The sequence below is a fragment of the Schistosoma haematobium genome, chromosome 3, assembly GCF_000699445.3.
Source record: "Schistosoma haematobium chromosome 3, whole genome shotgun sequence".
Taxonomy (NCBI): domain Eukaryota; kingdom Metazoa; phylum Platyhelminthes; class Trematoda; order Strigeidida; family Schistosomatidae; genus Schistosoma; species Schistosoma haematobium.
In genome coordinates, this window is record NC_067198.1 from 26,108,642 (window position 1) to 26,136,535 (window position 27,894).

Consider the following 27,894-nt stretch of genomic DNA (forward strand, 5'->3'; position numbering starts at 1 on the left):
GGGAATTGCCTCCTGAACCCCAAATCTAGGGTTAAAGTTTTCTGCCCAAATGTCGCAATTTTAGTTTTATTTGCAGCTTCAAGTGTAATTGATGATGTTTCTCGACTAATATCAGTTTTATTTTGAGGGATGATAGAACGCTTCACTATCAGCCGCAAACGTTTCACAGTGGACCACCCCTCTTCCGCTCGTCATACTTAGCATTCGCAATGCAATGAAGGCTGACATTGGATACACTGCGGCTCAACTCATTTATGGAATAACACCTCAACTTCCAGGAAAATTCGAGGATCCCTCATTTTCAGTGAATATAGATCCAACCTGTTACACGAGCAGGCTTACAAACCAGATGAGTTCAATTAAACTTGTTTCCATCCGACCGCAATCAACTGGTGTTTTCGTTCAACCTGACTTACTATGTGGTACACACGTCTTCGTACGACGAGACTCACATCGACGACCTCTCGAAACAACATACGAAGGACCATTCAAAGTTCTTCAGCGCGAACCTAAGAACGGAACTGACGATAGAATTAACATCGAGCGCATCAAAGCAGCGTATCCAGAAGGGAACCCTATCCATGTAGATTTTCTCTAGGTACAACCGAAAGACACGACTTCTACACTTATAATACCTCGTCCGACAGCCAACAATCACGATGGTAATTTGGCAGTATCTGAAACTAAACTCAAGACAACGCGCTCTGGAAGAACAGTGAGGTTTTCAGAACATTGAAACGATTATTGCACGTAAGACCCCAGTTAACATTTTGTTTCATCTCGACTTTTCTTCGTATCATATACAACATAAAAAACGATTTTAATATGCTCCTATTTATATATCTATTTAAAAATGTTTTATTTTGGAAAATGTTGTACCACATGTCCTCTTACAGTAAGGAAAGACAACCAAACTGTGCTGAAAATGGCAAGCTATCAGAAGAGTGTTTAGCAACGACAAACTCGTTAGGTTTAAACTTCTGGCTGGCAAACTCTAAGAGTCATCACTCCCCCATAGTTGGGTAGTGATCTGTAGCGGTAAATAAATCCACAAAATAAATAGCTCTGTAAGTTTTCAACATTGGATTCTGACTACATTAGTCTCAATGGACTCACCTAGCTGAAGGCGCTCGGTCAAACATACACACCTGATCACGAGTGAGAACGCCGTGCTCAACATCCCCTGCAATCGCTAGCCAGATTAGATCAGCCGGTCCTCGATATATTGATAGCCTATCAAATATGCCTTCGAACCTCCTCACTTCTGACTTTTGATCTCACTTGGTGGGTACGATTCACAATTAAGAGTGTTACTGGATAAATTGATGTCAAACTCCGAATACCTGTGGTATTTTCACGTGCATATCTGCAACCGAACAAATATTTACCCCTTCTCGTTACCACTGTTTCTTCAGTCACTCTGCTATTAATAATTAATAAACGAAAATAACTACAATAAAAGTGTAGTATCAGAGTCGTCAGATGTATGGTGGATCCTAGTAGAAGAACCCACTCAAGGTGTAACAATGCATAAAATTACCAACAATATACCAAAAAGAATACTAACACTATAAACAGCAGCGATTGTTTATGGATAAAACAAAACAGTAACACATAGCACTCACAACAGAGTTGTATAATAAAAAAGTGATATCAACTACAAACGAGTTTACTTAATTAACAAACGTTCCTCTGCACATGGTGGCACCGATGGCGTGATGCGAAAGAGAAATCCAATGACGCCATTGAATAATAATCGGTGCCGAAACTCCAACGTAGTACATAACCGGCGTTATAACACCAAACGTAGGAAATGACGAACACAGTCGAATGAAACTGTGTTTAATCACTCGGGTGGACAGGTCAATGTGTACTTCCACACTGTCATGGCAGTATTCCGTTTTAGAAAGTTGAAATTTTAATACTGGGCAAACCTTCCAATTGAGTATGAAGAGGTCAAAGGTATTTGGAGTTTGACATCAATTTATCCAGTAACACTCTTAATTGTGAATCGTACCCACCAAGTGAAATCAAAAGTCAGAAGTGAGGAGGTTCGAAGGCATATTTGATAGGCTATCAATATATCGAGGACCGGCTGATCTAATCTGGCTAGCGATTGCAGGGGATGTTGAGCACGGCGTTCTCACTCGTGATCAGGTGTGGATGTTTGACCGAGCGCCTTCAGCTAGGTGAGTCCATTGAGACCAATGTAGTCAGCATCCAATGTTGAAAACTTACAGAGCTATTTATTTTGTGGATTTATTCACCGCTACAGATCACTCCTCGCCTATTGTGATGACTAGTGGTATGACTTTATAATTTCGACTACTTATAATTGCATAGAATGTTTTGTAAATTATGCGGCTTGTGTTTAGTCTCTTCAACCACATATTGACTCGCATACACACCCGTTAGAATTTCGCGCACGTTTATGCTCGTTGTTAGTTAGCAGACGATATTGCCTTGATCGGTGTTTCTGTCAGTCTTTATTTCATCTATCAATGTTAGGAAAGCAAATAGAAAATGCAATGGAGACTGAGTTAAAGTATCGCTTGTTCTGTACTTCAATATCAATGGCTTCAAAAAAGTTAGAGGAAATAGAGTCAGGAAACACTTTATCAGAGAACAATTCAATTCCTCTTAATTCACCATGCAAGTTCTTGAACATTATTTTGTGTAGTTTGCATGATATTCCTCTGACTGCTATAAGGATAAGTTTTTATGAATATAAAAATTATCCCAACAACACGCACGTTACCAAACAGTACTGTTTGACTCCCCAGCTTGATGAATAGTGGTGTGGTAAGAGTGACTAAATGTCCTTAGTTTTCACTTGTGCGACCATAAATAGTTTAATAATATGATTTTTCTATCAGTATATGGTAAATATTACCGTCACTTTACTACTAATAGTATCCAAGTTTGGATACTCAAAGTCGATGAGTAATGTAGAAATGATTACTCATGTTTCCCATCACATTCGGATCTGTGAAATATAAAATAACGCTTCGGTCATTTGCTTCGGTAGGCCTTGAAAAACTAATAATCTTTAAGCATTTCAACAACCAACCATTTTTGTTTGGTATTAGTTGGGATCAACCACCATCCAAACATTTGAGTTGGTCGTTGGTTTGGGATTCCCGACTTTATGTATGAATACTCGGATGACTAGTCGTGACAGATATTGGCATGATATATCGCAGTATTTTGCTGAATACTAGCAAGAAATTGGTTATCATCAGTTTTTAGCCGTTTGGAAATAAAAAGTGTAAAGCCAGTTAATCATCATCAACGTAGAATCTGGTAGAAATTCTCATCGAAATACCTAAGGCGTCGCACGCTGAGATGATTGATCTGGAACTGTACCACTGGATCAAAGTCCTGAGAATGTAGATCCGACGTGACGACAGGTCGTATTAGCTCTCTATGTGCCATTATAGCAACGATGGACCTTCAGTCAGGATAGTAGGTCGGTGGACCTGTGTTTATTCTCGCAGCCTATTTTCCATTGAAGGTCTAGCTTCGCATTGAAACGTTCACTGATGAGACTGATGCCATTTGTTTGGGTAAGACGTCTTCATGATCCAGTCGATCAGCATAGTAGAGAGCTAGACTGCTAATTTTCTGTAGACTAAACAACGGAAAATCGATTTTCTTTTGGTATCAGGCGTAAAATTGGTCTTTTTCTATTTGAACAGGAAATACATGGTATCTTTGCTTGTTTGAGTCTGGTGACGATTTTACTTTGAGTTGTTTTACAACTTGTCAACCTATTCCACTATTTGTGCAACTATGGTTGTACACTTTGTTAGAGCCATTGAAATGCTAGGAATCTTGAGTAGTTTAATAGACCCTGAAGTTAAAATGGTGATGCACTTTGAATCGTTTCCTGAAGAATAGTTTTATTGCCTGAACTCAGTACGTTAAAGTATTCTGAAAGATTAATTGTAAATAGACTACATTTCTAATGTTAATGGCTTGTATTATCAACTCTAAGATTAGCTAGAAGTGGATCAGCCATAGTTTTGTACTTCAAGGTTCATTAGATACGGGAATTCCTTAAATTTGCTGTTAAACAAAACACTGTCAAATTTGTACTCTTACCGTAATCAACTGTTGTTCCCAAAACCTGAAGTTTGCTACCTATTTTCTCACTAGATATACGGGTCTTGATCAATTCATTTTAAAACATATTAAAGCCTTTGTGTTTAGCTAATTAGCTTTCACTAAGATTTTATTAAACTATATGGCGTATCTCGCCAAAACAAATTGCTATCCCTTTTCTAACCAGTCTATGTAACTCATTCTTCATAATGTATTCCAAACAAAATAGAATCAGTTTATATATTAAAAAGATAAACTTTCTCTGAAAAGATTTCTCTCCAAAATGCTTGACTCTATGTTACTATGATCAATAATTCGTAAATGGAACTTGACCGTGCTATTAGTTAACTTCTGTATCAAGTGTGCGACCATTTTGTATCGTAAAGCCGTTGCTAAGACCTTTAGTGACATATTCACACTCAGAACGGAAATGTTTGGCAATTTGAAAAGTACGCTTATGATTTTGTATGAGTTGTTTCCTGAGTTTAGGACTCCTGAGACGTGAAGTCAGATAGTTGCGAGGTTGAGTACGGAGTTATTTACCGAGACTGTACTAATAAGCCTGTGTTTGAAGCTTTGGTATAAAACCTCTTGTTGTCTATTTCAGAGCATGAGGTAGTTTGCTGAACTGTGTGATTTCATGTTATTTGTAAACAATTTTTCAGTAGTCTTAGTTTGTCGAATAAAGCAAGCAGTTATCTTTGTATTCACTCAGCATTCTCTAATGGGTCATAGGCTTCTCTATCAATGGAATTTATAAATTGGCTAAAGTGTTATCTTCCTTGGAATTAAGGTAAATTCCAAGCTTTGAAACAGTCCAGGTAATCCTCCAATTCCAAAGGTAACGCTACGATAGGTAACTTCTCAATATTTTTAGAATCCAGGTTATCCGCTACTCCAGATGTGTTATGAATAGGCTAACGAATTGCTATTTATTCCAAATAGGCTCGAGCTTCGATAAGACCCAATCAAGAAGTTGAATCTAAAATGTTCAAAAGGAGATCGTAATTTTTTATTATAACAGATTAACACAACGTTAAGCATTTATTCACACACCAACTGTGTTAACTATTCATCTAAGTACAAATAAATATTTTTAGGCGTTTTGAATACTTGTCTGAAATTCAGGTGGTAATATAGATACTGATTTTTAAAGGTAATTATGTTTGCAACTATCTTACAGCCTACAGGTCCTCCTTTCAAATGAGTGTAGTGTCGGTAAATAAAAATTTAAAATTCACTAAGTTTTAAAAAATGGTATTTACTATGATATATAATGTATTTGTAATATCCCAATGAGTAGAAAAAATGAGATTTTCTGACGTTTCGTGATTCAGTGTAGGCCACTTCTTCAGAGAGTAAATAGCCAAATCAAAATTATTCCAAGTATAAATAGTTGTTCCTCCGTACCATTTAAACTTGGATTAATTTTAATTTGATTACTTACTCTCTGAAGAAATGGCTTACACTTAGATACGAAACTTCAGGAAAATCTACTCATTTGGATATCACAAATATTTTAATAGTTGAGATCGTGATTTAACTGGAGCTGGACCACCATGGAAAACCTGGGAGCACTGGACGGCCGTTTCGTCCTATTATGGCACTTCTCAACAGTGCGCATCCACAATCTCGCCTCGCAAGATTCGAACACAGGAACGATCGGTCTCGCGCGCGAACGCTCAACCTCTAGACCACTGGGCTGGCATGCAACGGTGTTAATGTATAACTCCAACTAATTCACGAAATTGGGCGATACTTCCACCGCAGAGGAGTTCCATAATAGGACGAAACGGCCGTCCAGTGCTTCCGGTATTTCCATAGTGGTCTAGCTTCAAGTGACTCATGCTCTCAACTATTCAAATTACTATTATATCCATAAAATCCCTTCTTATATTACAACTATATTATTATATTTATAACAATCTACCCAATGCTCAATTTATTCGGAATTATCAAGTCAAACCTTGGTCATGATACTCACTGTGGTTTTATTTAGAGCAGTTGGAAATTATTTCATATTAAGGCCTACGTGTTCAGGCCTACACAACTTAGTTGTCAGCAAGATTTACCCATTTATAAAATGTACTGTCATAAGTAATTCCAAGTTTTTACATCAAGCTGTCACTTACGTTTTAGAAACTAAGTAAACGCTTGGAATAATTTGTGACTTATTTCTGTTGTTGCTATTCCATTCTTATAACTGTGTCACAGGTGAAACATGGAAAACGCATCCTATTGAGGTTTTTCGGAAGAGATTAAGCTCTAACATCAGAACAACTAAGACGACTTCAAAGTCAGTCATGTAAGTTTTGCTATTGTCTGCAAAAGCTGTTTCTTAACAACAGGTTGTTTCTGCAAAATGTATCACGGATCGCAATAAAATGCCTTTTTAATTTAATGATGGCGAGTAGGTAAAACGTAAGTGCAAGTATAAGAAACTCTTGATTTCAATGCATAGATAGTGGTAGAAAATGTAAACGGTTTTTATAATCATTGCGTAGATTATTGAATAGATCCCATTCCCGTCGTCGAATATTCATTGAATTCGCTCACTACTTCAGTTGTAGAATAACATTTTTCTACAATGCAAAACAAATAAGTGAAAGCAACATTTAGGTAGGATTCAGTATCAAAGAGGCAAATTCTCAAACTCTTGTCATAAATAGACAAAAATATCATTTCTTTAAGTGTTAACTTACATAAACCATAAAAAACGTAAATATATTGTGTGAGTTACTTAAAGTAAATTATTTCACGCTTAGCATTGTTTTGTAAATGCTGCATCTAAGGATTACAGTTCCATAGCCAACCAGCATGACAGCGATGCTGCCTTCCCACAAGGAGGCGTGTGGTTAGAATAGGTTGACGCTAAAAATGCATACCTCGCCTGATCCGACGGATATCCGTCTCTGGCGGTACGACTTCAACAATTGCGGAGCTAACACAAAAATTACTCACATGAAGGTCGTGTGTGACCAACCCCTCATGCAGTTGTCCCTTGGGCACTGTGGTCACGCTCTTAGGTCACTAAGACCACCTCTAATCCAACTTCTTTCTCAGGTACCTCCAGAAGAACCCTTCCACAGTGTGAGCAACCGGGATGTGATAATCGCCCATATATTTTTAACAGCACTCAAGACATTTACTTTTATTTTCTGTCAACATCATGAATAGGGTTTTCAGGCCTTCTTAATTATATCAATAGAATCCAATACGTAGGCTAAATTCATTTTGTTTTCAATATAGATCTTGTCAATTTGCTGATTTTAGCTCATAAATGTCAACCTGTTAGGTCGCATAGGAACGAATAAAAGACGCGAACAGACAACAGCATCTATTAGGGAAATACGGAGTTGGGGTATTTAGATGTTCTGAGATTGCTATGTAGTTGACTTAACACTGTTGAATTCACTTAGATATCCATCTTTCATATTTTCTCCAAAATTAGGGAGTTTTATCGACGACAAGATGAACATATTCGTGAATTGGAGAAGATCGCATCTACTACGGAGGCAGAAACCTCCGATGTAGAAGTAACCTCCAATCATCATTCTATTAGGCGGCAAACGCGAATTAATACAATGATTATTGGTGTTGTATTTTGTGCCAACGTGGTAAGTATAATATCACTAATAATTAGTTTATGAACATTACTAAAACGGAAAGGAAAGAAATTTCATTCTAATGCAGAATGAACTATCCTTGGTAAATTCTAATAAGTTATTAATGCTCAGCGTTTACATGTTTCCATCTAGCTATTATAACATAGGAAAATCATTTAGAATATATAATAAGTTTACAAACTAGTAATCTGTCATCTGGTGTTTCGATTGATCTTAGTTCACCATCTGCAGATTTTCCATCTGCTTTATTACTTTCGCTTTAAGCAATACCCGTTTAATTGACGACTAGTGATTTCAAATAACCAGTCATTCATAACGAACGCAAAATGTTAATTTCTAGTAATATAAGTTTAGTGATTTACGGATCGTAAACATCAAATCGTTTTTTTCCATAGCATAAGGCTGATATAATTATTAGATGACTAAGATCGAAACAATCATTTGTTACCAAGGTGCCGTGTAAATTTGTTACCATTCTAGTGAATATAGGGAGATTAAGTTTACTGGTGTCTTGGATTAAGCAACCAATTTTCTTTGAGTTCATCCTCTTCGAAACAACGAACTAGTAAAACCTCTTTTCTAATTTTTTACGCTAGACGTTTGGTTTTATTTTGATATAATTCCTACACTAGTTTATTCTCCTTACGTTTTATGAATGTGACACTTCTTTCACCATGAAATCAATTTATATTTTATTCAGTGAAATTTTAAATGAAAAATATAATTTTCTAATAGTGTTATTATTTGTCTAACGATTTTACATTGTATGTATGAAAATAACTTGATAACCTTTAATTATCATATTGCCCATTTGGAATTACATCAATATAGGTACTTTTATTGGGTAAAGCTGTAGCATCTGCATTATCAGGGTCATTAGCAATCATATCGTCTTTGTTAGATAGTTGTGTCGATTTGGCTTCCGGTGGAATCATGTGGTTTGCTGCTCGTCAAATGCGTAAAAGGAAGCCATACAAATACCCAGAAGGTAATTTGGTTTAAAAATATTTTAACTGATCATAAAATGATCTACGGTCTGTAGGCTGGTTATTTTAAACTGTTGTTACAGTTGTTTTAAGTGGTCTTTTAAATACGACATGCAGTTGATTCCACTAACAGTATGAATGACTCTCAAAATATGGACTGGTGAATGATGTGTTGGAAGAATTCTGCACATTTTAAACATTTGTCAACATATAACTTTTCTGCGACTAAATTTGGCAATCTTTTAGCGTTCTCGTTTTTCGAATGGTGTTTTATACATCGATATTAATTCTCAAAGTATCACTTCATCTAGTTATCGAACAAAAGTTGTAAATGTATTCGATTCTTAATTGAACACCATCATCTATTTACTGTTAGTATCTATTTACAAGCCTTTACTTAATTAGACTGATTATTTCCGAAACTACTGAAATGTTCAGATATAGTATGAAGAAAGAATAAGTAACATATCATAACAATTTACTTCTAAATTGTTTAAGACAAAGTGCATATCTTTCAGTAACTAGTTACCAAATTTTAACAAAATATAGAACTAAGTTATGAGTCCAGTCGCCAAGAAGTTATAAACAGTGACACCCGATAACAAAAATTATCGCAGTTGCATTGAAGTGAACGAGAACTCAGGTGTGGTACACCAATTGATTGTCTAATGCAAACTTACAAAGTACCTTCGTATAATATGAAAACGATACATTGAATACATTATTTGCACCTTTTTCAGTTGTCCTTCCTGTTTTCTTTAATTTAATCACCTCAACCCGTTGCTGGCAGGCATCTCATTTCCGATTGCTCCTACATGCTACTTGTACCCGTAAGCATAAGCAACGTGCATCACAGCATGTTGTTAATCATTTGTTCTCTCTATTCAACGTTGATAATCCCAGTCTTAGGTATGTAATTGCATGAGCTCTTAAATGGTTGAAAGTGAATTATCATCATCATTTAGCCATGTTGTTAAACCAGATGATTGTAATAATTACTTAAGATCTTAGTGTAAATTTCTAAGATACTTATTATTTATGCTTTACAATTATTAAATTTACTGAAATATTTATTAATCATTTTTATTCTAATGTTGGGTTTTTGAAAATCATCTGAAAGTGAAAGAGAAATGAGGTCTCTAAAATGCTGTTATTTTATTTCCTTCTTAGGGAGAACACGACTTGAACCATTAGCAGTGATTGTACTCTCTGTATTTATGGGTAGTATATCTATACAACTTGTAGCTGAATCTGTACAAGCCATTGTTCGTATGTCACAAAATAATCAAGAGGCACCAAACGTTAATGATTTAGCATTGGGAATAATGGCATCCGTAATTGGTAAGAATTATATTTAATGTTCATAAATTGTGTTTTCAAACTTCATTTGAAAAGCTGTGACCTAGACCCACAAAATACCTGTTGATTAGTAGCCAATATTTCATTCACTTTACCTATTGTCAATTTAATTGTCTTATATAGCACAAAAGATATAATCAGAGAGTTGAACGTACCCACTAAGTCTCTTTTGTCATATTTACCTGTTAATTTGTAATGGCAGAAGCATCCATGTTGCAAGAGTATAGAGGGTCTTCACTGAGAACTTCTGTAGACACACAACAAGTAATTTGATGGCAAATAATCCCAGAATTCCCAGTAGTAACACAGAGAGATATCGCAATAAAATGTAACGTGTAGTAAATCTCAGTACAACATTTGAAGTAATAAATACTCGGTACAACGACAGATTTCTACATAAACAAAAGCAGTACTTCTTTTTACTCAATCATGTACTGTTAGTATTATCACTATTATACGGATTGATTAACTATTTTTTGAAGTCACTATATCATATCATGTTTTCTTCCCTACTAATAATAATTCCCATTTGTTACTTGTGGTCATATACACTATTCCTCTATCGATTGAGCTTATACGAATCTACAAAATATTGTAGTTAGTTTTCTGTGTTGAACTGAATTATTTTATGAACATTGTGCACAAAATCACATTCATAAAACACTTTATCTGTAAAAGTTAGTGGCTATGCGAAATATTTAAAATACATGAAATGCAATGAATTTCCACTGTGTCATTGAAGAATAAATATAGCCAATGTATCAAAGTAACTCTGTTTTGTGGCGATATTACTTACTGAAGCTGTGTAATCATATTTGTAGTTCATCAGTAAATTATATTAGTATACTTCCCACACAAAGAGAGCTCTTTATAATTTCATTTTCGAGCATTACTCTGGTTGGTTATCAAAGGGACTATTCCCAATAACTAATGAGCTATTATCAAATGTAATCATTCTGTTTTTCATATTCATCAAATGTATAGTCATCTCTCTCCAATAAAATATTCTTATGTTAACATTTTTCATTAGCCGTTACATCGTTGCACAACTTCACTTTTGTATTTAATGTTTATCAACAATTTATAACTCAATACTACCGAATGTTTACAATTTTTTTATATTCTTCAAGTTAACAATTATCTTTTATCTGTAATTAATTTTTACTTTGATCTGTTACATACTCTTTTTATACTTCAGAAAACTATATATATTTATATATAGCTTACAAAACATTCAAATAATCAGGAATCAAAAGTAATTATGGATGGTCAACGTGTGCGTATGAACAAATATTAAGGGAAGAAAATAGGACAGTACGATGGTTATACATAAGTTCATGACCTTTTGAAACGGGTGTATATATCGCTCAAGTTCCTAAATGATTGCAGTAGACTAGCTGGATTTCTCCTACATTTTATTGTAGACAACTAGTAATCACTGACGAATCAGTTAATCACCTACTGACGTTTTAACTACATACTGCTTACCCTAAGATTGATACTATCCTCCTGTTTATAAAAAGTTCAGTAATCCCCGACTCCATGCCTATATTACTTGAAATTTAGAGTTGTATTTCTCTGGAAAAATAATTGATAAAGTTAGTCTATCTCTTTGCTATATTACTTAATTAACCGATTGAATGATAAATTTACTAGCCCTTTTCACATTTATTATCATTTATAGTGACTAAACTAATCTTATGGATCATTTGTTTTAAATTTGGTGGTGGAATGGCTATCGATGCGCTTAAAACCGATCAACGTAACGATATACTTACGAATGCTGCATCAATTTTATTTAGTGGTTTTGCTGGACGTTTACGTAAGAGTTTCTACTATTTCACTATTTTCTAATAACATTTCAAACTCATCATTATTTCTATAAATAAAATTGATATCTACACTCCAGAAGATTGGATAAACATGTGTTACGTTGGATGCCATCTCAGTGGTCTAGGAGGCCGAATGTCCTGAGTTCAATTTCCAGATAGGGAGTAGTGGGCGCGCATTGATGAGGAATCGCATGCTAGGGCGAAAGTCTGTAGCTTGTTCCATGAGCTATGACTTTTTATTGGTATTGTTGTCCTGACCGAAGCTGCTACCTTGACGTGGTGGTCGGGCTTGCCTATCGTGATGACTCGACCGAGTTATTTTGGCTGGGACATATGCTCCTGTAGGTTCTACCATGCCAGGCAGGTCGGTTGGTGAACGGTAAGACTAAAAGCAGCAACTCAAGGTCTGAGGGTGAAGTCGTACTGCTGACTGTAGAGGGGTGTAACAGCAGTAAGGTGTTTCTCTCGGACAACCAGCATGACAGCGATGCTGCCTTCCCACAAGGAGAGGTGGGGTTAGAAAAGGTCGACCCTAAAAATGTCACACCTCACCTTACCTCACGGATTTCCGTCTCCGGTGGTAAGGCCCTTTGAAGAACGGAGCTAACACATTAAAAACCTTCCACGAAAAGGCCGTACGCGACCGGCCTCAAGCAGTTGTCCCTTGGGCTCTGCGGTCACGTTCCCAGGTCGTCAAGACCAACACTAATTCAACTTCCTTTTCAGGTTCCTCAAGAAATACCCTTCCACGGTGTGGGCAGCCGGGAAGTGACATCAGCCCTCATACCCGTAACAGCACACGAGACCAAGTTGGTCACATTCAAATCCTTCCTACACCTCCTAATACCTCTATTATCTCCATGACTAACCCTCCTCACGTCTCTTTGTCACCTCGCACCGCTAGGGCAAACGATTTGAGTACGCGGAACGTTATTCCTGGTCTCCTGAAACCACGCTCTAAACTACACGTAGGAGCTTTTAACGTCCGAACACTGTGCCAAATAGGACAGCAGGCTTCCTTAGCTAGGACTTTAGAATCTCGCGCCATCGATGTGTGCTGCGTCTCCGAAACGCGCATACAGGATCCGAGTAGCGTCATTCATTTGACCTCACCATGCCAAAATAAAGAACCGACTCGATTCACACTTCGTGTATCTGGAAGCCCAGATTCTTCTTCCCGTGGCCTCGCCGGCGTAGGTATAGCATTGAGTCCTAGGGCAGAACTAGCTCTCTTAGAGTGGATCACAGTAGACAGTTGTTTGTGCGCTGTCCGATTAAACGGAACAGTAAGGACTCGGAAAGATAGGGACACTCTTCGTCGTCTCTGCCTATTCTCCCACGGACTACAGCGCAGATGATGTAAAAGATGAGTTTTAAAGAAAGCTCTCCTACCTTCTCCGAAAAGCTAGGCGCTCGGATGTAGTAATAATGGCCGGTGACTTTAATGCTCAAGTAGGTAAACTAAGCGATCGGGAAAGACATATAGATGGAATTTATAGCATCGTGGCTCAAAGAACAAAATGGCGACCATCTTTTGCAGCTATGCTCAGATAACCGCCTGTTCCTTGCAAGTACTAACTTTAAACATAAGGAAAAACATCTTTTAACATGGAGACCCCTAATTCGTCCCAACGTTGGACCCAAATAGATCACATCGCTATCAGCCACCGATGGAGGGGCTCGATAGAAGACTGTCACTCACCCTGGAGCACATGCTTAGATTCAGATCATGCTCTAGTACGAGCGCGTATCTGTCTGCGTCTTACTGGACGTAGGAAAGACGCTGCAAGTAAACCTCTTAGTGTTCTACTTAATGATAGTCAAGCTAAGAGTATATTTCAGGAACAACTAGGAAAACAGTTAGGCAGCCATGTATGTGATGCCCACCACGAGGCAGCATGGAATGATATCCGAAAAGCTGTGGAAACAGCAAGGTAAACCATAAGGTTAGAGAGCTACACTGGATCTCAGCAACATCTATCGCACTGATAGATGCTCGGAAACTCATTCCACCTGGCTGTGAACATAATGAAAAGCGGAGTCAGCTTAAGCGCAAGCTGACAAGAAGTCTACACAATGATCGTGAACCGTGGTGGGTAGCGAAAGCAAGAGAGATGGAAAAGGCAGAGGCAATAGGTAATAGCAGACAATTGTTCAGACTTGTTAAGGAAACCAACTGTTAGCGAAACAATCTCAGAGAAAGATGGACATTTTATACATTCTCAATCCAGGAGATTGGACCAATGGGCAGAACACTTTAGGGATCAGTTCAACTGGCCTTCAGCCACACTTCGGTTTCCCACGATCTCTAGTCAACCTGAATGGGAAGTTAATGTAGGTCCTCCGTCCTTTACGAAGTTGAAAAAGCCATAGGAAATCTAAAGTGAGGGAGAGCAGCAGGCCCTGACAGGTTTACTCCTGAGATTTAAGGATGGTGGTTCAGTATTAGCAGTGAGATTAACTGAGGTCTTAGGTAGAATTTGGGAACTGGACGTAATCTCATCTGACTGGTCTCAATCACTGATTGTGCCAGTCTATAAGAAAGGACAAATTTCCTCTTGTGACAATCACAGAAGAATCAGTTTGACAAATATAGTGTCTAAAATATTAACTTCAATAATACTTCGACGCCTAACCAAAGCTCATGAAGAACAGATTAGAGAAAATCAGGCTGGTTTTCGACCTGGACGTGGTTGTATAGATCAGATATTCACACTACGTCAGGTTCTAGAACACAGACCCACATTCAGACGCCCCACAATGGTAGTATTTCTTGACCTTAAGGCGGCATTCGACTCTGTTGATCGTAAGGTTCTATGGCAGTGTTTGTCACTGAAAAGAGTACCAAAGAAGTACATTAACCTTATAAAGGCTCTCTACTCGAACACAACTGGTCGAGTGAGAGCTTATGGCGAACTGTCATCAGAATTGATTACCCAATGTGGTGTTCGTCAGGGCTTTCCACCCTCTCCATTCTTGTTCAACTTTGTCATTGACGTACTTTTAGAGATAATACTTTCCTCGTCTAGATTTCCAGGGGTTGAACTTCTACCGGGAGGTTCACTTGTTGACTTAGAATATTCTGATGACATAGTTTTATTTGGTGAAGACGCTGACAAAATGCAGAGTCTTCTGACCACTCTAAGCAACAATGCAAGCATGTTCGGGATGCGATTCTCCCCCTCGAAATGCAAGATGCTTCAGGATTGGGTTGCATCGACACCCGAACTAATGATAGGGAGTGAAGTAATTGAGCGTGTCGATCGCTTCACTTATCTTGGATGTCTCATCAGCCCATGTGGTCTGGTGTGTGACGAAATCTCAGAACGGATACAGAAGGCTCGACTAGTTTTTGCTAACTTGCGTCATTTATGGCGTAGGTGAGATATCCGTCTATAAACCAAAGTACGGGTTTACTGTGCAGCAGTTTGTTCCATTCTACTTTATGGCTGTGAAACATGGCCGGTAAGAGTAGAGGATATCCGTAGGCTACTAGTATTTGATCATAGGTGTCTTCGAAATATTGCTCGTATATCCTGGGACCATCGAGTAAGTAACGCAGTTGTTAGGAAACGGGTACTAGGTAAGGATGGCAAATCAATTGATGACGTAGTGAAACTTCATCAGTTGAGATGGCTGAGACATGTGTTACGTATGCCCAACCACCGACTGCCTCGATATGCGATGTTTTGTTGTATAGGAGTAGATTGGAGGAAAGCTAGGGGCGGCCAGACCAAAACATGGCACAAGTTCATGAAGTCACTAACAAGCGGACTGAGTCATGTTGGTAGGTGTAGACTACCTGGTTGGGGACCGCGAGATGATAGCAACCGATGGTTAGAAACCCTGAATGACATGGCTCAAAATCGTTTGCATTGGCACAGGTGCATACACTCTTTGTGTTCTCCCAAATTTTGATCTCCCTATTCCTCCTTGTCTCTTTTTTTCTCTTTCCAAATTTATTTCACTGTATTGTACTCTTTAAATAACATCTCCAAACCCTAATCTTCCCGATTACTGCTTATACTCTTACCGCCTCTATCACTACGGGATTTGAATCGACCACTACATCTGTGTGCTAACGTGGTGTGGCAACTCGAACTGATGTACGTACGTACGAAGTTCTACGTTGTTACTGGCAGACTGACTGGTATTGTTGTACAAAGTCTTTTTACTGGTATGCTTTGTCTATCATTCCTAACTACGTCTTGTTATTTTGCCTAGACATATTCTAAGAATTTTGTGTTCAAATATAGGTTGTATATATCTAATCCACGTTTTTAATCATGAGTCTTAATTATTTTTCCAGAGTAAGGTAGACATCATCCAACTTTGCGAAATGAAACAAATTAATCGGTATGGCCATTGTGATTAATCTATTGAGTATAATACCGTGCTTCAACCCATTGATCTTGCAGGCATTGTAGATAGTTATTTTGAGGTTTATTGATCATTATCTATTTTATGTAGATTTTGGAGAAACAAACTATAATAATAATTATTATTATTATTAATTAATGGCTTTATTCAATATTATATTTTGGTACAATATAGAATTCTCAGCACAGCGTATTTCAACAAGTTTCTTATACAAAAAAGAAACAGAAAAAAAAAAGCCAAAAGAAGGTAAAAAGGAAAACTGTACAACTTTTCAAATTAGAGACATGTTAAGAATCCAGGTTATTGACTAGGTTAACTCTAACAATCTGTTCGTCACAGAGTATATTTGCCAGGCAAGGTATTATAGAACTTTTATACTTTTGCTTGTGAACTTGGATCACATAAATTGTTTCGCTCAAATGTGTATGAGAAATCTATCAACTTAAAGATTGCTCCTATCACTAAATAACATTAGCTGAAAAACTAATAAAAACTATGAAAATGTAAACAGTCACTATGACCTAGTCTTGAGATTTTTATCATTTATAAACTTCTCACTCGACATTCGCAAATCCATCACAAAAGTCAAAATCACTGATAATTATTTGTCAGTTTATTCAAGGAAATTCTTTATAATATCTAGCAAAAATTGTCTGTTCGGACAAATTGATGATTACTGCGATTTTCATGTGAACTTTATGTTCAGCGATGTCATTATTTACTAAGGAATAGTAATTCTGGGTTTCTATTTACTCAGTTCTAATCACTGTAAAATAAATGAACAACATTCATTACAGCTCCTTTACTACAACAGAGTAAGTTTTTTAATTATCGATGCTGGGGCTTGTTTTGCCAAGCTGATATATATATATATCATCGATCAATATCACTATTTCCTCATCGTATCTTCACTGCATTGTCATGTCCTAATTTTCACTTGCTCATTTACGCACGACATCCAGTTTTACCGTTATGATATTTGTCATAGATCTGTTTATATTTGTGGTGCTACCAACCGTAATAATAATAAATTATTATTGTTGTTACTTTCTGTATTAACAATTCATCTATTTTTATAAATTACTTTTTTATTCAAATAGTTTCTTTTGACATGCTATCGATTTTATTTGTGAAGTATTATCATCACTATGGTCGTCCTTATTTACGTATTGTTTCTAATGGTATATTATAATGCTGAATGTATTCATTAACAAAATGTCCATAAATTTTATACCTTATATGAAATGGAATACTATTAAATTGAAATGATCTGGATATATGTGCGCTGTTTTATTAATTCTATACGAGTGGAAATATTTAAGATTTGTTCCCTAAAAACTATCATCAATAAAAAATCTCAGGTGTGACCTCAGATTTCCTATTGATTAGTAAGAACACTGTAAGTAGGATTTAGGTGAGTTGATTAGACACAGACCAACAATGTTACTAAACAAGTTGAGTTACATGTGTAATACTGAATCACTTACACCTCATTATCAAAATGAAAATCTGTTTTCAGATATTCACAATTACATTTTTATAAGTACACAGTGCAAATTTAGGAATTTTTTAAAATTGGTCAAATAGATTATCTTGAAACAATTCTATCACAGTGTCAGTATTGTATAACTTGTTCACTCGAACTTCATCATTATGGATAACCAGAAATAAAACCACTGGTAACCATGAAGAAATATCTTTGTTTAATTCAAACTATCACTGCTTTGAATTTGTCCATGTTTTCAATTATACTCGTTTAGATATTAGATTTGTGAATGTTTTCACTTTCATTGAAATCATCAATTTTTTTATGAATCTTATCAAGTTATCTGTTTCTTTGATACTTTATATGATTAATATATATTCTGTGTTGAAATATACTTAATATATTTCTGATAAAGATGTATAAACTGCCTGTAACAGTCATCATGAATTTGTTAAAAACAAAAGTATTTACCTTTAATGACGATTTCTCACCTTTTCTGTCATTTATATAATACATATGTCTAATAAAGCTTATGAGTTTATGTTACAGTAAAAATTTGTATGAATTGAGGGATTCTTGTTTTACTGATATTTGAATTACAACTAAGCTTCTATTGATATTGAAATCTGAATTCTTTTGTCAATAATATAATAATTAATATGATCTTATGTAACTGAAACCCTTGTTTGCTTCCAGTTTTATTTTTCAGATTTTTAGCCAATCAATAGAATGTTATATTTATGAACATTATCATTCTCACTGATCAAGGTGTTTAATTTTTGTCATTATAACAATAAAACATATTTGTTCGACTTTTAAAAGGAAGCAATTGGATGAGGCGTTAGAATGTGTAAGGTGGATAATTTGTTTATGCAACTTAACTTCAAAGCCTAACTAAATAACTTATTATGGAAAGAGCAACTGACCGATAAACAGTATATTGAGGATATAAAACTATCATTTACGCTTTAATTGTTGGTGTTATGATCCAGTCTTCAGTATTAATCTAAATATGTAGATCTGTTTGTCTATTCGGAGTGACCCTTGGTACACTATCAATTATATTTGCTATTGTCTAACAATATGTCCAATGGTTATCATTGTTTAATAGAAGCAACTTTAGACAATGTACGAACGACAATCATTCCATAATACAATGTAATTACTGTACGTCGTTGGTTATCTAATCTTCAACTCCATACGTGTTAACGAGTTTAGTTGTTTGTACTTATTAACAAAATATTGAAATGAATTGTAAATTAGTAGCGAATAAGATGTTTAGAATCCGAAAACAGAAATTCAAGTTGGACAGAACTTTTATGGTTGCTTGGATTGATAATTTTCGAATATTTGTTACGTAATATAAAGCAATGTTATAAGATGCTTGGATAAAAAGAATGTGTAAATTCAATTCACTAGACTATTACATGCGAGTAGCATTGATTCATTTTAAGTAATCAGTTTATATAGAAAGTGAACAAATAATAATAGCTAATCAGATAGGGAACCATAAAATCCATATAATTTAGATCATAATTTACCATTGTTCGTTTTTATAAAAGAAATTTCTCATTTATTTACATCATTGTAAATTAAATGTGTTGATTTGATTAAATGAAAATAGTTAAAACAAAAGCAACATTTAAAATAGTCCGACCTACTATTTCTAATAATTTTTAGTTGTAAGTAGGTTAATAAAAGCAAACTGGTTGTGCTAGTTTGAATGTTAACATGTGATACAACCAAGTCACCATAAAAAGCTCTACGAAATGTATGATACGCTTTTTCCTGATTTTCTCTTCTATCCACGTTTCTTTTTACTTTGTTACATTTATTTCAATACTGAACAACATGGTTGCCAATGACTACAAGTTATTTCAACAGTGAAGATTTATGAAACAGAATATTCTGTGGACAGACACAAGCTATTTATTAATCATATAATTTACTTAATGAACCAACGGATCACTAAATGAATTCATTGTTTCCTTGTTCTACTTGTTTAACACTTAATTATTTTATACAATGAACATGATTTATATTCCCTGTTTTCAATAAAGAACAGTTTATAGGGGTTTTCACATTTTTCATGAGTACAAAAACATTGGAAATTACTAATAAAAGTGTTTAACTTAAGTGAATAAATTTAGATAATGTAGAATGAAGGTGAAGATTACTGTACTATCGAAATTTATCAAAGGAGCTAATTGCTTTAAATTTGAATAAATTTAAATAATCGTTCGATTTTGTTTCACTTGAGTTTTATTTTTCTGCTGGAAATTATTTCATTGTCATGCAAATAATCACTGGCCTTCAAAATGTATTTGAATATTAAAGTTGACTCAAAAATATTGATTTTTACACAGAAATTAAATTTGTGAAACAAACGTTGAAAGATGGAAAATTGTTATATAAATTTTCATATGCTACTTTAAAACGTTCTTTTTGAGTAGATCACATGTATTTTTAAATCTCTCACCGCTTTTGCTTTTATTTAAACTGGAATTCATAAAAGTCTTGAATAAGACAATATGGGACACAGCGAGTTTGCTTGGCGTATTTTCAAAAATATTTAATCAGAACTAGTAAATTAAATATCGTAGGGATATAAAATGTAATTTATTGTATTACCGTTGCGACGTAACTCAGATTTTATGTCATTGAATTGTATAAATCTGACGAAAGTATTTTTATGGAAAAAGATCATTCTTTTATCCAATCGAAATGTTTCATAACAATCTAAAGATAGATCAACCGGAATTGTTGATGTCAGATATTGGCAAACAATATTTAAAGGACTCAAAAGGAAATTCTAAGTGACATTTTAGATTATGAGCTTCAGTCACCGGGAAAACGTCAATAGATAATGGAATGAAAAGTTTGTACATTTTTTATCTCTTCAGTTTTTCATTTAAATTTAAAAATAAATTAATTCCATTGAAATTAGCATGTGAGCAGAGTTTTATTTTTAATGTACACGGATCATGCATGTACTTAGTGTATTAATCCATCTGATATGAATGTGCATTTCCATTTTACAATGTTGTAACTGTTTCAACAACTCGTTGTTCATTATGAATTCATTTGGTCAAAGTAATCGATTGTTTTTACAATGTTATCTATTCATTAAAAATGCTACAAAGATCAATGTTTCACTGTACAATTATATATATATATATGAACTGACTCGATTTATTCTCTTTTTCCTATTTAAAGAACAATACGAAAATCTTAAGTATTTAGATCCCGTTGGAGCTATACTTATTGGTTCTTATATTTTGTATTCTTGGTATAAACTTGGTGCTGGTAAGTTGACGATTCTCACAAGATAATATTTTCCATTCATATATAAAACTATTAATAGAGTTTCGTTGTGCCTAGCAATAAGATCCAGGAGGCCAGACTCGTCTTATTTTGGATTCATCAGTTGGATACATATGCATACCAATCTTGATGTTCATGCCTTATGACTAAAACGCTCGACACCTTGTCCACTTAGCTACTGATTCCATTTACCCATTGACTTGTGACACTGTGCGTTCAAAGAGAAAGGCATCGGGTTCGAGTCTGTGTGTCAACACGTACACTGGGATACAGCTACATTCAATTCATGAATCTCAAACAGGACGAAACACATGTTATGCATTCTACCCCTGACCAATATCAAGCATTTCCGAAAATTGCTTTTGACCTAATGGAAATATTTAGGAGATCCTATCAGGATTTACTTTTGCCCAGAAAACCTAATTAATCTCATTCGATATCAACTACAGGAAAATTCAAATACTTATAGAGAAAACGTAGAAGTTCTTTATTTGTAAAAGGATATGAGTATAGTTACGTTTCAGCTTGTCAAAAATCGCTTTTTCGTGACGTACATTTATGCCTAGTTTTTGTGAAGCACCTATAAATGAATGAAGTATTTTTCAAATGCGGGTTTATGATCATTTGAAATTGAGGTAATAAATTATTTCTATCGAATGATATAAAACGATTAAATAAACTACATTTGAATCGAAAATAAAGACCGATAAGTTGAGTCTGTATAACGACTTGTTGTAATGAATAAGTGAATAAGTATAAATGAAATATTTTGAGGATATATGCTTTATAGATCCTAAGATCATATGGATTAGGTCCAAGGGCAAATTTATCAGTCTAAACAAACTTTGCATCGGCGTTACGTTTTTCTCCTCTCAAATATAAGATTTCAAGCTGTTTTAATCTCTCGAAATATTCTAAATCCAAGTTTGTTTATCCTTGTAACTATTTTTTTGATTCTTCAGATAGATTGGAATACTAAGATGCTTAAAATTTCTAACTAGATGAAATCTACTTTTTCTTGTGAAAACAGTATGACAAAATACTTTGAATTACTTTCAATGACAAAACATTACTTACTATTTAGCTAAATTTTGACAACATATTCCACTATTATAAATTTAATTTAAATAAATAAATATATATATATATATATTTGCTTCCTTAGAGTAACGTTAAACGTTTTATTCACTTGGTTGAACTTGTTCATCATCTCATAATGTCTGGGTCTTGTAAACGATTTTTATAAACAATGAATAGCAGAAAAATAAAGTACACAAAAACACTCTGGATAATAAACCAGTATTATCAGGGTAGGTTAAGGGTAAGAACAAATTGTTTTTGAACACATAAAGGGGATTCAGCTTCCGAATAGCCAAGGCTTCAATAAATCTTAGAATACGCCCTTGAAGGCTTTTGTACAACACTACGAAGTCTGACTTGTTATCAACCTTATAACCAGTCTCAGCCAAATGTCTCGCAATTGAGGAAGAATTCGGTCTGTCACGTGATCTTATTTGACCATCGGAATTCATTTTTTTCTGCAGCCATTTGCGTATGTGTTCCGTCGCCCTTGCTTGCAGGTCACAATTGCTCCTCCCTAAGTACGTGTTTTCTCACATACATGTTAATTGATAGACACAATGAGATGCGACACAATCGCTTACGTGCTGTTTTGGTTTTCGGTGAAACATAGACCTTGTGTTTTCAATAATGACAAGTTGGGCTGCATAAAATGTCTTGTTGACGGTTAACTTAGGTCTCCGTTTGAACATGAGATTATTTGAGTCACCTCTAAGTGGTAACATAACGTCAAGTGGCTTTTTAGATTCCATAAGTGGTTAGTATATTGTTTTTGTGTACTTTATTATTCTTTGTTACTGCCTCCCTTTAATCCGTCTAGTTGACCTCTTGCTTTTCTTATAAAAATGTCCTAACAAGTATATGTATGATCAGATTGTTCGAAATGTATTGCGGAAATATACCGCGTAATTCCGATAGTCTTCTGATCGCATTATCGAAATTTATCAGTGACTAACTGTTTTGAATAGAATAAACTTAATTTTTGTAAAGCGAGAATAACAAACATTATGGCACGAAGTGAATTCACACGCATTGATTTAGATAAATAAACAAAATATTTCGGTAAATGTAATTTTGCATGTAATATGTATAAAGTAATTTAGTTCACTAGTGAGAAAATATTCGTAAACACTTTCTATATTCCTACAAGTTCAAAATATTGAACAGATGATAATGAACGGATTGATTGAAAGGGAGACCAAGATGTAATTGAGTATAACAGATATATACAAAACCGTTATGATGGTACAAGACAAAACAATGAAAGCTTTAGGAATTACCAAAATAATCATAATGAAGTGATCCCACTAATGGTGATAATAATACTAACAATAACAATCATAATTGAAGAGAGTATGAAAAAAACGAGTGTTTCAATATTTATGTCTTCATAAGGGGTCAAACAACCTATTGAATAGTGTTAGAATCATAAGCCTAGTTATAATAACCATAAATTAGAAATGAAAATTTCACCAAAGTGAACAATGAAGGTATTATTGTGATTAAATAGGGGTGAAAAAGGCTGTACAGTATCATCACAACAGTTTTGTACATATCTGCTATACTCAATTACATCTTGGTCTCCCTTTCAATCAATCCGTTCATTATCATCTGTTCAATATTTTGAACTTGTAGGAATATAGAAAGTATTTACGATTATTTTCTCACTAGTGAACTAAATTACTTTATATATATTACACACAAAATTACATTTACCGAAATATTCCAAATCGATGCGTATGAATTCACTTCACCACACAACGTTTGTTATTCTTGCTTGACAAGAGTTTATCGTGGGTACTAATTACGGAAGGAAATTATTTATCAATATGAACGTCTTACATGTTTTCCTTAAATCACACTAATGGTAAATCTATGGTAATGTCATTACGAATTCAACCACTCTATCATTATCATGTATTTTTATTGGCATTAACAGATCTTCACCATTATTGGTTTGTGAAACCATGAATGTCTATTATATTCTAGCTCAAATACCTAAATGGTGTATGTTATTAGTTTGATTATTTAGTTCCAGAATAACAATTTAATAATATGATTAAGGCTTTATTATTTGATATAATTTTCTCATCTGAACTGGAAATTGTACAGATTATGTTTAAAAAATACACTGACGCATTTTATAAGATTTGAAGTTCTTTAAATCTTATTTGTAGAAGAATACATATTCAACTTCTTAGTGTATAAAACTACAGTTCATCCTAGCTATTTCGATAGATAATAATGTTTAAAAATCTCCATCAAATTATATCACTAATGTATGAACGAAGAATATTCTCTTCAGTTATTATTCAGTTTGTAGGTGTCAATGACCAAATGAGACTTGATATTTTTAAATCAATAGATCATTGAGTAGAAAGTTAGTAAAACAAGCATACATTTTTCTGATATCCCAATGAGTAGAAAATTGTATTTCTAGTGTATTATTTGAACTTGTGTTAATTTATTCTCCGTTGTTTATTTACTCTGAAGAAGTGGCTTACATTAAGTCACGAATCACCGGAAATATAATTTTCTTATTGTGATATCGCGAAAATACATTTGTTATTAGGTTCTCTTCAAGTTGTACAGTTCTACATCCAAATCGATAATTAAATGAGTGGCCAGGTTTAAGACAAAGTAAATTGTTTAAAGCATAGCATATGGACTTAGGATTGTTTACAATAACAAATCCAATATTGAGATGACTATCGTGAAGTGATGACTTGAATAAGCTTATTCGTCAAGTCAAATTATGATATTCATTATCAGAATAAATTTGGGTCAGATAACTCTTCCCGATTTACTGTCGGTCCCAAGCCCGGGTTAAGGAGGAGGGTTGAGTATGGTGTCGGGAACCCCATCCCGTAGGAAAAAATCTTTCTAGAAAACGACAACTAGAATAAACAATTTAAACTGTGCCCTGGAAGTTGAAAGAAGAATTAAGACGTCTTAATATGAATGCCAAGATTCTTTGGAAGTCCCAGCGTGGCTAAACAAAGGTCTAGTGGAAAAAATGAACAACTCGCAATTGGCCCATTCAGTGCAGACTGGACATAGTACCAGTATAACTCCATCTTTTTTAATTGTTTATCGGGTCAGTAATTTTTTTCTAAAGTCAATCAGATAGTAATTTCTGATTGTGTGGTAAAATGAAAATTTAAAGGTGTTTGCAGAATTTGTTGATTTCTGATGTAATAATTTGTATTCTGTTATCTTCATTTACAACTTTCGTTTATCAAATTTGCAAGGAGGCCAGGCATAATTCACAAACATTGTTATGTAATATACGTACTGAATTCTACATTATTAAATGAATGTAATTTTTCAGTCATAAAATGACTTCTGAATCGTAATAATCTTTTTTTAGAACAGATACGTAATCTAGCTGGTCATACAGCTAATCCAAGGTTTATTCAAAAGATTGCATTCGTTTGTCTTAATTATCATCCGTTGATTGAACAATTGGATACCATTAGGGCATTTCATTTTGGTGAAAACTTCTTGGTTGAAGTAAGTAACTTTTTCTTTTAATTTTTTTTCATTCACGTTTACCTTTTAGTACACTACTCTCGATGGCAGAAATAATTTAATTCACTTTATTTGGTAACATTAATCAGAAATATATTAGTTTGTCCGATCGATATTTAACTGAGAGTTCACACTTTTTGGTTTCACTCCTGTTATAACATGTGGCCTGTGTTCGCCGCTGTTGTATAAAATAACGATACCTCCAATTAGAGAGCAGTGAATTATCGATCGGACCAATGACGCGTAAAACCCGTAGAGCAGTCTAGAACCCTGATTGGTCCTACTTTCCACCTAGCCCAGCCAGTTAAGTCCAGAACACCAATCTCAACCTCTGTGATATGAATCATTTTATTTCAAACATACTGAGTTTATATACCAATCAAACAAACCACAACGTACCAATAAAATATGAAACAACATTTTTACATGAATTAGCCAGATGTGGCTGTGAATGTGGGAGGTAATGATTAATAGACAGAGCATAATTCAACATTGGTAGGTCGTATAATAATAGTTCATAGGTCAAAATAAAGCTTATAATAAGAGGGACATGAATATCGATAGTTTAATTATTTAACATTTATACGATAAAAAACATACGTTTAGTATTGGTCCATCAATGGATCCCAAAAATTACTATTCATTATGCTTATCGATCAGTTCATCCTGTTTACTTTGTTTATAACTGAGTTTTCTTTTCGTTTTTTGTTATCTTCAAATGTCTTTGTATTCCTGTTGTGATATAATATTCGATATTTAAGTACTGAGTAGCTGTAGGTAGTTTGTGTACTCGTTATAAATACTTTTCTTATCACAGGATGAATAATTGTATATCTATCAAATTAAGAATCAGAATTATACGTAAATAGAAACTAGTTTAAGCAAATATGTTGGATTACATGAGGCTATTGAGAATACTACACCGTTTAAATAAACATTGCTTGTTAATGACAAAGAATGACTCTAAGTCCATCATAATTGCTTTATGTTAAAAAGTCGGTCATATGAAAGGAATTCAGAAACCAAGGATAAAAATTATTTGTTTACAACAAAACATGGATTTTATCTACGTTTTGTCCTTAGATTTCCGTTGAAATCTCTTTCAGTTCAGTTTTTACATATTTTTCTGTCATCTTTCTCAGTGTTTTCGAAATCTACGTCTTGTTTTAATTGTTGGCTCACTGTATTGTTAGTCAGATTTTCTGAATATATATATATATATATATATGTATTTATAACTCATTTTTCTTTCGAATTACTTATCGATTCATCAGTTGCCCTGTTACTTTTCATTTCTTATTCATTAGGTTGACATTGTGTTACCTAAAGAAATGTGTCTTAAAGAAGCTCATGATATTGGTGAAGGGTTACAAAAGAAATTGGAAAAATTAGAAACAGTTGAACGAGCTTTTGTACACTTAGATTATGAATTTTCACATCGTCCAGAAAGTGAGCATAAAATAGTTTAAAGAAGAAGAAAGAAATTTCATTGTATCCTTTTTTTTAGTCAATCTAAAATGTACACATACATAACCATTAATTAGATGTTCCAACATAAAACAAAAGAAATTGACAATTTATTATATTATTTAATATAAATATTGATGACCATGAATACACCATATATCTACAATAGCTTGCTAGATTTCTTTCATTATTCATTTCGTTTCAGAGACTTTCATGCTCTGTTTCTTTGTTTAGTTATTACATTTATTTTATATTTGACCGACACATATATATATTTTCTGTTCAGATTTACAAGAATACAATCAATACTAACATTCTGTATTATTTTATAATAAACAATAAACAGCCAAATAAAACTAATAGTTATTTTGTTAATTAATGTATAAAATCCAATGAAAACTGATATCTTTTTTTAATAACAACGACAATCTATGCCAATATAAACCATTAGCTCCAAATTAATTAATTATTATTATTATTGATATTGAGACCATTGACTTCATATTATTGTTTATCCATTGTTTTACTATATATATATATATATATATATATATATATATATATATATAAGCTTGTTCATCAGAGTTTATATTTATTGAAATTCTCGCTAGACGATGGGGTTTTTTTTGTTATAAAGAGAAAAAAATTATTAGAAGATAATTCAAATGTTAATATGAGTTTTTGTGTTTTTCTTGTTTTGATTTCATTATTTTGTTTAC

General features: G+C 34.2%; 1 protein-coding gene across 1 annotated transcript; it reads left to right on the plus strand.

Moving 5' to 3' along the window:
• Nucleotides 1–2,573: 2,573 nt before the first annotated feature.
• MTP9 (Metal tolerance protein 9) lies at nucleotides 2,574–27,177 on the plus strand (the record flags this gene model as incomplete). Its single annotated transcript, XM_051219005.1, has 10 exons — nucleotides 2,574–2,652; nucleotides 6,319–6,409; nucleotides 7,556–7,721; nucleotides 8,562–8,718; nucleotides 9,887–10,057; nucleotides 11,760–11,897; nucleotides 17,085–17,102; nucleotides 20,990–21,079; nucleotides 25,548–25,690; nucleotides 27,016–27,177. The coding sequence occupies 10 exons, from the start codon at nucleotides 2,574–2,576 to the stop codon at nucleotides 27,175–27,177; spliced, it is 1,215 nt and encodes a 404-aa protein (XP_051069407.1).
• Nucleotides 27,178–27,894: the final 717 nt, after the last annotated feature.